Source organism: Oncorhynchus clarkii, chromosome 13 (genome assembly GCF_045791955.1).
Source record: "Oncorhynchus clarkii lewisi isolate Uvic-CL-2024 chromosome 13, UVic_Ocla_1.0, whole genome shotgun sequence".
Lineage (NCBI taxonomy): Eukaryota > Metazoa > Chordata > Actinopteri > Salmoniformes > Salmonidae > Oncorhynchus > Oncorhynchus clarkii.
This window is the reverse complement of record NC_092159.1, coordinates 18,216,300-18,230,060: the sequence shown is the minus strand read 5'-3', so window position 1 is coordinate 18,230,060 and position 13,761 is coordinate 18,216,300. Positions and strand designations below refer to the sequence as shown.

Here is a 13,761-nt window from a genome sequence, read left to right as displayed (position 1 = left end):
TCAGTCTAAACTTATATTACCAATATGTTGTTTACACATTTACACTTAGTAACCTCCGCCTCGTATACCTCAGTCTAACTTATATTACCAATATGTTGTTTACACATTTACATTTAGTAACCTCAGCCTCGTATACCTCAGTCTAACTTATATTACCAATATGTTGTTTACACACATGTCTATAACACAAACTGCTTGTCTATAACACAAACTGCTTGTCTATAACACAAACTGCTTGTCTATAACACAAACTGCTTGTCTATAACACAAACTGCTTGTCTATAACACAAACTGCTTGTCTATAACACAAACTGCTTGTCTATAACACAAACTGCTTGTCTATAACACAAACTGCTTGTCTATAACACAAACTGCTTGTCTATAACACAAACTGCTTGTCTATAACACAAACTGCTTGTCTATAACACAAACTGCTTGTCTATAACACAAACTGCTTGTCTATAACACAAACTGCTTGTCTATAACACAAACTGCTTGTCTATAACACAAACTGCTTGTCTATAACACAAACTGCTTGTCTATAACACAAACTGCTTGTCTATAACACAAACTGCTTGTCTATAACACAAACTGCTTGTCTATAACACAAACTGCTTGTCTATAACACAAACTGCTTGTCTATAACACAAACTGCTTGTCTATAACACAAACTGCTTGTCTATAACACAAACACTACAAATGTATGATGCATAGAGGCACTGCAATAAGAGACAATGCTAGTGCTGTACAGTATATTGTTAGCTTGATCTATGTGAGTGTGATTCGTTGATTCATTTCATAGTTCATCATTTCAAGCCGAAACGCCATTTGCTGATGACCGAAATGATATACACATTGTTCAGACGACCTATGCAAACATCGTTAAAATGTTGTTTGTCACCATGCCTAAGGCTTATCTACAATATTGTGTAAACGCCATTGCCAACAGATGCTTACAGAAAGAAATGTGAAACTGAATATGAAGCGCAGGTCCTGTATTTATTTTGTGTAATCTTTATTTTATAGAACTTTTTCAATCCCCCAATTTCCTGTATTTGTAAGCAGACATTCAAATCCTCTATTCCTGGTGCTGCTGTGGTGAAATAAGAAGTGACTGTGGGGTGATCATAAGGCTAAACGTCTGCCCAGAGTATGTGTGTGTGTGTGTGTGTGTGTGTGTGTGTGTGTGCATTCGTTCAAGCCTGTGTGTGCGTGATCGTGCATGTCTGTGTGTTGGTCCCGGATCTCTGGAGGATGTGTGTATTAAGCTGTGTTTTGTAGAGAAGCAAGCCTGGGGAGCTATGGGTGACAGGTGGAAATTAGTTTGTATTTTGTTTCATTTTTTTTTGTTGTCATTTTGCAGACGCTCTTGTACAGAGCGACTTACAGGAGCAATTAGGGATAAGTGCCTTGCTCAATCAAGGACACATCGGCCGATTTCACCTAGTCAACTTGGGGATTCGAACCAGCAACATTTAGGGTTCCTTTGCTGAACCTATTAACCGCTAGGCTCACACCGAGCCCACACTTCAATGAAGAGGAGAGCGGGGAGGTTCTTATTGCTTTGCTGTGGGTCTCAGTTGCTGATAGACACCCTGGCAAGCTCCATTGTCCCTGCATTCTTATAAACCTGCTTGCCCTATGTTGCCACAGCGATTCTGTTTATGGCTTCATTATGCTTTGATTGGCACATTGTATGACAATAGTATGACACAATACCCGTTTTCTTGTGGAATCGTAACTGTGTATTATAAGGAGAATAGTATTATGATGACTAGTATTATGTGTATTATGAAGACATTATAGTATTATGTTGACTAGTACTATGTGTTTTATGAAGACATTATAGTATTATGATGACTAGTACTATGTGTTTTATGAAGACATTATAGTATTATGATGACTAGTACTATGTGTATTATGAAGATATTATAGTATTATGATGACTAGTACTATGTGTTTTATGAAGACATTATAGTATTATGATGACTAGTACTATGTGTATTATGAAGACATTATAGTATTATGATGACTAGTACTATGTGTTTATGAAGATATTATAGTATTATGACGACTAGTACTATGTGTTTTATGAAGACATTATAGTATTATGATGACTAGTACTATGTGTATTATGAAGACATTATAGTATTATGTTGACTAGTACTATGTGTATTATAAAGACATTATAGTATTATGATGACTAGTACTATGTGTATTATGAAGATATTATAGTATTATGATGACTAGTACTATGTGTACTATGAAGATGTTATAGTATTATGATGACTAGTACTATGTGTATTATGAAGACATTATAGTATTATGTTGACTAGTACTATGTGTATTATGAAGACATTATAGTATTATGTTGACTAGTACCTTGTGTTTTATGAAGACAATAGGTTTGGGCGGTAACCAAATGTTCATATGTGACCCACCACCTTGATTCATTCCTATGTTGCAAAATTTGAAATTGTGTTTTTTACATTGATAAAAGTAGAGACTAGAAAGTTGTATATCGTACACTGCAGTTCGGGAACTATGGGAAATGAATTATTCTTTGAAAGTTGATCAACTTGTAAACCCACTTTTGAGAAAATTGCCGGGTTGGTACACCTACTGGAGAGCGTTTCTTTATCTACACCAATTTAGCATCGTTCACACCCTCTTAAGCCTTAGCCCTACCCATGTCTTTAGGGATTCACTCGTGAGGCCATGTACTAAACAGAGTGTATCAGCTAGTGTATTAAACAACCAAAGATTAAGACTAAACGTGGTGAGAGTAGTAGCAAAAAGTAGTAGTAAAAATACACTTGATCTAGTCCTTGGTCTATATCCTAATCTGACTTTGGTGTTCTTCTTCACATGACCGTCTCTGGTAAACACATAATAATATATATCAAGTAGAATCAATGTTTATTTGTCACATACAGAGGAAACAGAAGGTGTAAACGGTACATTGAAATGGTTACTTGCATAGTGGAGTCTTCTTTTTTAGACCCATAATGCCAACCCATACTATCATGCACCATACATAAATATGCAGGTGAGCTAAAGCCAACCAACTAGATTCAATGTTAGCTAGCTAACATGAGGCTATAACTAGCAATGCATATGGCTTTCAAAGATACAAATAATATTACTGCACAGCTCATTCACGTAGCATTAGCTAGCAAGCCAGCCAGCTAACGTAAGCTAGCTAGCTAACAGTACGCTGGTGCTTGCAATGAAAACGACTTTCGGACCAAATGAATGTGACAGGTGAAATGAGGAACGTGATCTGTTTTATCTTCTAGCGTATTGCACAAGTTGACTGCAGGTATTTACTTCAAAAAGTAGCTACAAATATTTTTATTTAGATTCATGTGTGAGGCCATGTACTATGAAAAACTTTAACTAAATAGTTTCAACGGTATTGAGAAACCATCCCGTGGCTATTTCCAAGTACCCCGGTATGCGATGTCTGGTATACCGCCCAAGCCTAGAAGACAATAGTATTATGATGACTAGTACCATGTGTATTATGAAGACAATAGTATTATGAGGACTAATTCTGTTTTATGTGGGCAATACCATAATGAGGACTCAAGTGCTATTATATGAATGACAGTTATAACTGAAAGTGCCCGATGCTAAGATACAACCAGGAAGTCATTACTCCAACGTCAGTTTGTTCTCCTGAACAAATATTTTAATATTTATCCTAGCTGATGGAACACTATTCACATTCTATGCCATTATACTGTCAGTAACCCGTGCAGTATGTAGATAAGAATTACATTCCCTCACACTGCTCCAAGGGTGTGTCGTGCCACTCTATTCCCTACATAGATATATACAGTACATGCACTAAATAGGGAATAGGCTGTCAATTGAGACGCAGCCCACTCAGTGTAGTTATACAACTACAGCAGGAAGATTAGTTTACACTTTTACAAAGATGTTCATTGAAGGATGACATGTCTTAGTCACACAGAAGCCGTGTGTGTTCCGACAGGGATTAGACTTGTCATTACTGTGAGGTCATTAGCGAAATAAGTCCTCACGCACGCGCGCCCGCGCACACACACACACACACACTTCTCCAGGCTACGGAAGGAGAACCACAGTATGCACACTGTTTATCCATAAAGAGACATCCTTGACCTTTGGGAGAGAGGGAGAGAGCAGTCATATAAGGATTTTAAATGGACACCGACATGCACACACACACACACACACACACACACACACACACACACACACACACACACACTAATGAGGATGTTGCTGTGTTATGAGAGGCAGCTTCCGGACTAGTAGGTTAAATAGAGCCATTTTAAAGCTGTGTGTGTGTGTGTGTGTGTGTGTGTGTGTGTGTATGTGTGTGTGTGTGTGTGTGTGTGTGTGTGTGTGTGTGTGTGTGTGTGTGCGTGTGCGTGTGTGTGTGCATGCGTGTGTTTGTGTGTGTGACAGACACCAACTTTGGACACGTTGCTGGAGCAACTACACGATCTGATAGGAGCACCTTATCCCTACCTACAGTGCATTTGGAAAGGTTTCAGACCCCTTGACTTTTTCCACATTTTCTTAAGTTACAGCCTTATTCTAAAATGGATTTAATAAATTGTTTTTCTTATCAATCTACACACAATACCCCATAATGACAAAACGAAAACTGGTTTGTAGAAATGTTTGCAAATGTATTAAAAATAAGAAACATAAATACCTTATTTACATAATTATTCAGGCGCTTTGCTATGAGACTCGAAATTGAGCTCAGATGATGTTTGTGCAACTTGACGGGAGTCCGCCTGTGGTAAATTCAATTGATTGGACATTATTTGGAAAGGCACAAACATATAAGGTCCCAATGTTGACAGTGCATATCAAAGCAAAAACCAAGCCAAGAGGTGGAAGGAATTGTCCATAGAGCTCCGAGACAGGATTGTGTCAAGGCACAGATCTGGGGAAGATCTACCAAAACATTTCTGCACCATTGAAGGTCCCCAAGAATAGAGTGGCCTCCATCATTCTTCAATGGAAGAAGTTCCTCTGTGGAGATGGGAGAACCTTCCAGAAGGACAACCATCTCTGCAGCACTCCACCAATCAGGCCTTTATGGTAGAGTGGCCAGACTGAAGCCAATCCTCAGTAAAAGGCACGACAGCCCTCTTGGAGTTTGCCAAAATGCCCCTCAGACCATGAGAAAGAAGATTCTCTGATCTGATGAAACCAAGATTGAACTCTTTGGCCTGAATGCCAAGCGTGATTTCGGGAGGAAACCTGGCACCATCCCTACTGTGAAGCCTGGTGGTGGCAGCATCATGCTGTGGGGATGTATTTCAGCGGCAGGGACTGGGAGACTAGTCAGGATCGAGGGAAAGATGAAGCAAGTCAAGTACAGAGAGATCCTTGAGTGAAACCTGCTCCAGAGCATTCAGACCCACAGACTGGGGCGAAGGGTCACAGACTGGAGTAAATGGTCTGAATACTTATGTAAATTTAATATTTCGATTTTGTTATTGTTAATACATTTGGAACAATGTCTAAAACCTGTTTTTACTTTGTCATAGATTGATGAGGGGAGGAAAATTATTTAATACATTTTAGAATAAGGCTGAAACGTAACAAAATGTGGAAAAAGTCAAGGGGTCTGGATACATTCCAAATGCACGGTATTTGTACACACAGTATCTACCTCAATTACCTCGTATCCCTGCACATTGACTCAGTACTGGTACCCCGTATATAAAGCCAAGTTACCATTACTCACTGTGTATTTATTATTACGTGTTTTACCTTTCTATTATTTCTCTATTATCTTTCTCTGCATTGTTGGGAAGGGCCCGTAAGTAAGCATTTCACTATTAGTTTATCGAGCATGTGACAAATAACTTTTTATTTTTATTTAAATACCCCTTGTGTCTTGCATTCCTCTCTACCTGATTCATAGAGTTACCTCTTTTGTGTACAGAAAGAAATCAATCAAATTGGACACGTAACTTAGGCTCCTAGCTCGCTTTTCGCCTTCGAAAATAGCTCGCTAACAGCTAATTAATCATCTTTGGCTAATGGAATCAAAATGAGGTATTCATCATTATAAACAATGTTTCAATGCAGAGCTTGAATAAGAGAGTGGCTCCATGTGTGAACTATGTGTGCACACAGAACATCACCGAAACAATTCCCATAATTGGGCTTTTTCATCTCACTATTATACTGTAGGAATTGTACCCTCAACTCTAAAACTACACTCTCAGAAAAAAGGGTTATTTGGCTGTCCCCATGGGAGAACCCTTTTTCGTTCCAGGTCATTTTTCCCTCTGGGGAAAGGGTTCTACATTGTACCCAATAAGGTTCTCCCTGGAACCAAAAGGGTTCTTCAAGGGGTTCTCATATGGAGACAGCCAATGAACCCTTTTAGGTTCTAGATAGCACCTTTTTTTTCTAAGAGTGTAACCAATGGCAGCGAGAGCACAAATTAGGCATGTGAAATCCTATCAACAGTATGTATGTATGAGGTGGAAGGACCTGTTACACACTTGGAGCTTCGTAATCATCGGCTACGTCACCCAATATGCTTCCATCCTTCCGCAGATGTTACTTGAGGTCAAATTGCAGGCATTGGGAATTTTGTATTTATTTAACTAGGCCAGCCAGTTAAGATGGAACTCCTAATCACGGCCGGTTGTGATAGCACTGAGATGCAGTGCCTTAGACCGCTGCACCACTCGGGAGCCCACCTATTGAGAATTAGAAGTGGAATTCTCTGGGAAGGTTGGTCATTCTGAATAACATCCCTCCGATGGTACAGACGTAGGATCTTAATTTGACCACTCTTTTGTTAATGATCATTTTCCTGTACAGCAGGAAATGGAGGCTTTTAGTGTATTCAAGTTTAATAAGGCTTCTAATTTCCACTTTTACATTTCTAACTTGATCTGCCGTAATGTAAAATGCATCAACCCCTACAATGAAAATATCAATTTATTATAATCCACATAATAATTCACATTTCCTGTTGCTGCAGGATTATTATTTTCTGCGAAACGCAGGTTAGCATTTTTCATCATGAATATTCTTCTGGAGGCAGCTCTGCGGAGTGTTCACTAGCTGGCACAGCTATAAAGTCATAAAACCACACTGCTACTGTATTTCTACTTGGGATATTGCTTTTCAACAGTAGAAGTTCAAACATCGCTCATCATTCAAACTGCCCCTAATGCCTAACCCTATCCTTAAAAATGTCCTTCAGCGATGGTTAGAACTGTTACTGTTGAAAAGCAATATCCCAAGTATGAATACAGTAAAGTACAGACAGTAAAGGGTAAACAAACAACAACAAAATCTGAGCAAAAGAGTGTGTTTTTTTTAGTAGGGCATTCTAGGAGTTGGTCTGATGGGAATCTGTGATGTCATCGGCCTCCCCCTTTGCTTGAGGAACAATAGAGGAGCAATAGAGAACATGACATACCTGGACCACCTATTGAGATGTGCCTTGTGTTAAGTAAATCAGGTGTTGAATGAGGTGAAAAGGAGACTGGGGCGCCTCTTTAAATTCAGACCAAAAAGCTAACCGCTGGGCTATTTAAAGGAAATCGCTCCGTTCTGCCTCCAGGACAAGACTCATGACAAGAAACGCCAACCTGCGTTAGAAACTGGTGAAATTAATATCCTATATCTGTAGGCATCGCTCCAAAGCATTGACAGACAGCCTTTCAATAAGCATAAAACACAGCAATCCTTTATGGAAAAATGACTTTCATTCAGATAGGCTGAGATGAGTTTGGAAATATTAGTGATCCTACTGTAGCCTGCAATGCTGTCCTGATAAAGCGTAGCACTAAAATGAAATTATCAGTCATCTGTGGTCTGCTAGCAAACAAATAGCATCTGTCCGTATCAAGCCTGAGCCGTTCCCGCAAATCTAGCCTTTGACGCAGGGATTGAGGGTTGCTAAGGAACGTGAATTCACACTTAACCCCTGTTTCCCTCAACCAACAGCTGCGGCTCTCCTTTCGCTAGTTGTCGCTAATGCATTCAGTTCAATCTGGCCTGACACACACATAATGTACACACACACACACACACTGTCCAATCTGCTGCGACCATGTATGCCCCATTCAATGAATGCTCTCCCTTTGCCCCAACGCCAAGACAAAGGACATGATGCTTGATTATGGGGCCTGAGTGAGGAAGTGGTTGTATGGGCTAAACACGGAGTGGGTATCTATTGATAAAGTAGTGTCTTCCTCCCGAATGGCACCCTATTTCCTTTTTAGTGCACTCATTTTGGCCGTACCTGTCACGCTCTGACCTTAGTTATCTTTGTTTTCTTTATTATTTTGGTTAGGTCAGGGTGTGACGAGGTGGTTTGTTTAGTTTTTGTTTTGTCTAGGGGATTTTGTATGTCTAGGGGTTTTTGTATGTCTAAGGGTTTATATGTCTATGGTTGCCTATAGATTGGTTCTCAATCAGAGGCAGCTGTTTATCATTGTCTCTGATTGGGGACCATATTTAGGTGGCCATTTTCTTTGGGTATTTTGTGGGTTGTTATTCTATATTTAGTTGCCTGTCTGCACTAGCCATATAGCGTCACGTTTTGTTGTTTTGTATAGTTTTGTTCTGTGTTCGTTCTTTCATTAAAATAGTTATGTACGCTTACCACGCTGCGCCTTGGTCTCCTCTATACGACGACCGTGAGGTGGAGGTGGAGTTATTAAAGTGACTATGCATAGATGACAACTGACAGTTGCACTGCAAATAGTCTGGGTAGCCATTTGATTAGATGTTCAGGAGTCTTATGTCTTGGGGGTAGAAGCTGTTTAAAAGCCTCTAGACTTGGCGCTCCAGTACCGCTTGCCGTGTGGTAGCAGAGAGAACAGTCTAAGACTAGGGTGGCTGGAGTCTTTGACAATTTTTAGGGCCTTCCTCTGACACCACCTGGTATAGAGGTCCTGGATGGCCGGAAGCTTGGCGCCAGTGATGTACTGGGCCGTTCACACTACCCTCTGTAGTGCGAAATCCACTTCAATCAGTGTAGATGAAGGGGAGGAGACAGGTTAAAGAAGGATTTTTATGTCTTGAGACAATTGAGACATGACTTGTGCTTGTGTGCCATTCAGAGGGTGAACGGGCAAGACAAAAGATTGAAGTGCCTTTGAACGGGGTATGGTAGTAGGTAGCAGGCGCACCGTTTTTTGTCAAGAACTATAATACTGCAGGGTTTTTCACACTCAACAGTTTTCCGTGTGTATCAAAAATGGTCAATGGACATCCAGCCAATTTGACACAACTTTGGGAAGCATTGGAGTCAACATGGGCCAGCATCCCTGTGGAACGCTTTTGACACCTTATAGAGTCCATGCCCTGACGAATTGAGGCTGTTTTGGGGGCAAAAGGGGGTGCAACTCAATAGTAGGAAGGTATTCCTACATTTTTGTACACAGTGTAGGCCTCACATTATAGCCAGAACAGTTGAAGGAGCCATGAAATTGAGAGCATGGCTGGTTGCTGCAGTGTAGTAGGTGACTGGGGACCCATTTTTAGAACTGCCACCTGCTCCCTGAGTCATTGGTAAACACATTCATTCACTCTGCATCTTATTCATTTCCAGTAGTCAGGACTCATATTGAAGCTTTCTTATGCAGATGGTCCTAGTGAGGCGCTAATGCACTAAATTCTCTATCTTAGATGTCATTTCTAATAGTCATGATAATACTGAAGCTTTCCGTTGCAGATCCTACTGATGTGTTATAACAGATGTGGCTGTACTAGATAGAAGTGAAATCCTATGGTTTGTTCCTAATGCACTAGGTTCTCTATTTACATTATACTTGTAGATAGTAATCAAATCATGTAGTTTGTGCGTCCCTGAGTTGGTTTATATGAGTCATATGATATATTGTACCGTACTGGAACTTTCCTAGTATTGCAGTTCTTAATGATGCGCTAGAATATCTATTTGGATTCCGTTACTAGATTAAATCATGTAGTTTGTAGTTTCCTGTCCGTTTGTACTTCCCTGTACTTGTTTATATGAGTCACATGATGAACTGTATGCATTTTCCCGAGACAATATAAGGTTATTGGACACCCCCCTCCTTATATCATTAAATAATATTAAATTAAACTCAAAGTTCATTTACATGTGGTTTATACTATAAACATGGATACTATAATAGTATTGTATTATATTCTACACTGTACAGTAATGATGCTTTATCCTAACTGAGAATGCCACGTTGTCACTGACTCAGGCTTGACATCAATACTCACAACAGGATGATCATGTTGGGTCAGCGATGGTGCACATCAACCACTGACTGTATTTGCCAGTCCTAAGGTCATAAGGTCAGGCACAAAGCAATGAACAGGGAGGGAAACGTAATTTCCTACTCAAACATTGTAAAACGTTAAACAACAGCATGGGCAATTGGTTTTCGCTGGAGGACCGACAGGATTACTGAGCAACTGCTGTTTATGTGAATCAAACAAGTCAGATTGTAGTAAGAGGTAAACTAGTAGGAAGAGGCCTAGAAATCCATAGACGCTCCCCATAGGCACAGATCTGGGATCAGATATAGCCTCCCTAAATCATAACCTTTGCCATAAACGTGGGCAAACATGACGTTGTGCTTAGATCGGCATCATGGGGCAATTTACACATTCTAATATGTGACAATCATCCAACTTCAGCTAAAGCTGAGCAAGAACTACGCCTATTCTAATGATTGTATTTATATTCAATTCAATTCAAATAACTTTTCTTTTCTGTGAGGGAACTTCATGAGGGAAAAACAGGCAAATGTCCCATTCACATGACATGATAGAGGTCTCACATTATAGCGAGAACAGTTGAAGGAGCCATGAAATTGAAATGGGATGTGTGTCTTTGAGAGCATGGCTGGCTGCTGCAGTGTAGTAGGTGACTGGGGACCGATTTTTAGAACTGCCACCTGCTCCCTGAGTCATTGGTAACACATTCATTCACTCTGCATCTTATTCATTACCAGTAGTCAGGACTCAGGCACACACTCATATTGAAGCTTTCCGGTGTAGATGATCCTAGTGAGGCACTAATGGACTAAATTATCTATTTAGATTTAATCCTATATATTTCCTGGAAGGGAACTTCATGCGTGGTGATGAGTGTTACATACAGTACAAGACGCATAGCAACATAGAACACAAACCCATGCTGTATAAAGGATTAGAAGGGGTTGAATATCATTCTGATGGCACCCCTCTGTCTATCCATCAGACTCTCTGGGCGGTCCGTTCCCCTCCACCACCCACCGATGCCACCACAAGCCCAAGCGCTGCCTGCCCATCCAGCAGTGTGGCGTTGTGGGCGGGGGCCAGAGGAGAGGCCTGGCCATAAGTCCCTTGCTCTTCCACCCGAACACCAAGGGCTCCCAGATCGCCATGGACCTGGCCCAGAGGACCGTCAAGAGGCAGGCCAGCTTCTGTAACGCCATCACCTTCAGCAACAGGCCCGTAGCGTTGTACGAGCAGGTCCGGATCAAGGTATGTAGAGATTTAGATGGACACAACACCACACCAAAGGAGGTTTATTTACAGTGTTCAAAGTATTCTAACAACGGTAGATTCATTTTATTTGTTGATTTTTATGAACATTTTCAAGAACAACAAAAAAGCCCATCCCTCAACGAGGTCCCCAATCAACATGTTGAACTGCCAGAGAGGCACCAGAACATCCAGTTGTAGGGAACTTTTGTAGGATGTTCTATACATGGTGGGATGCTGACACCATAAGCTCCAAAGATGGTGACGCAAGATACGGAGAGAGATACTAACACACACACACACACACACACACACACACACACACACATCTAGCTTATGAGCTTGTCCAGGTAAATCCTTCTTTCAGTCTACTGCTGCTTCCCTCTTCTGTTCCTGTGTCTCCCCAAATAGGCTTAGCAGCTTTCCATCTAACAAGCCAGCATGTCAACACAGTCAAAGCACTGGGTCAATACTGCTTATGGCTCCAGGGCAAGTGGTTGTGGCTTTACTGGGTGTTGGTTAAACAGTGATGAGTGAATAGCAGCAAGCACAACAGTTAATTCAGCCAAGTGCTCTAAAGCAGTGGTTCCTAAAAGTATTTTATATATATTTATATATATATACAGTGGGGCAAAAAAATATTTAGTCAGCCACCAATTGTGCAAGTTCTCCGACTTAAAAAGATGAGAGAGGCCTGTAATTTTCATAATAGGTACACTACAACTATGACAGACAAAATGAGAAAAGAAATCCAGAAAATCACATTGTAGGATTTTTTATGAATTTATTTGCAAATTATGGTGGAAAATAAGTATTTGGTCACCTACAAACAAGCAAGATTTCTGGCTCTCACAGACCTGTAACTTCTTCTTTAATAGGCTCCTCTGTCCTCCACTCGTTACCTGTATTAATGGCACCTGTTTGAACTTATTATCAGTATAAAAGACACCTGTCCACAACCTTAAACAGTCACACTCCAAACTCCACTATGGCCAAGACCAAAGAGCTGTCAAAGGACACCAGAAACAAAATTGTAGACCTGCACCAGGCTGGGAAGACTGAATCTGCAATAGGTAAGCAGCTTGGTTTGAATAAATCAACTGTGGGAGCAATTATTAGGAAATGGAAGACATACAAGACCACTGATAATCTCCCTCGATCTGGGGCTCCACGCAAGATCTCACCCCGTGGGGTCAAAATGATCACAAGAATGGTGAGCAAAAATCCCAGAACCACACGGGGGGACCTAGTGAATGACCTGCAGAGAGCTGGGACCAAAGTAACAAAGCCTACCATCAGTAACACACTACGCCGCCAGGGACTCAAATCCTGCAGTGCCAGACGTGTCCCCCTGCTTAAGCCAGTACATGTCCAGGCCCGTCTGAAGTTTGCTAGAGAGCATTTGGATGATTCAGAATAAGATTGGGAGAATGTCATATGGTCAGATGAAACCAAAATATAACTTTTTGGTAAAAACTCAACTCGTCGTGTTTGGAGGACAAAGAATGCTGAGTTGCATCCAAAGAACACCATACCTACTGTGAAGCATGGGGGTGGAAACATCATGCTTTGGGGCTGTTTTTCTGCAAAGGGACCAGGACGACTGATCCGTTTAAAGGAAAGAATGAATGGGGCCATGTATCGTGAGATTTTGAGTGAAAACATCCTTCCATCAGCAAGGGCATTGAAGATGAAACGTGGCTGGGTCTTTCAGCATGACAATGATCCCAAACACACTGCCCGGGCAACGAAGGAGTGGCTTCGTAAGAATCATTTCAAGGTCCTGGAGTGGCCTAGCCAGTCTCCAGATCTCAACCCCTTAGAAAATCTTTGGAGGGAGTTGAAAGTCTGTGTTGCCCAGCAACAGCCCCAAAACATCACTGCTCTAGAGGAGATCTGCATGGAGAAATGGGCCAAAATACCAGCAACAGTGTGTGAAAACCTTGTGAAGCCTTACAGAAAACATTTGACCTCTGTCATTGCCAACAAAGGGTATATAACAAAGTATTGAGATAAACTTTTGTTATTGACCAAATACTTATTTTCCACCATAATTTGTAAATAAATTCATTAAAAATCCTACAATGTGATTTTCTGGATTTTTTTTCTCATTTTGTCTGTCATAGTTGAAGTGTACCTATGATGAAAATTACAGGCCTCTCATCTTTTTAAGTGGGAAAACTTGCACAATTGGTGGCTGACTAAATACTTTTTTGCCCCACTGTATATACATATATATATATATAT

General features: G+C 40.8%; 1 protein-coding gene across 1 annotated transcript in view; it reads left to right on the top strand.

Moving 5' to 3' along the window:
• The window catches only part of LOC139424540 (E3 ubiquitin-protein ligase NEURL1-like), a 69,630-nt gene that overhangs the window by 5,351 nt on the left and 50,518 nt on the right, over positions 1–13,761 (top strand). The window contains exon 2 of the mRNA XM_071176478.1: positions 11,249–11,514. Coding sequence (XP_071032579.1) covers positions 11,249–11,514 — 266 coding nt within the window. The remainder of the gene's footprint in view (positions 1–11,248; positions 11,515–13,761) is intronic.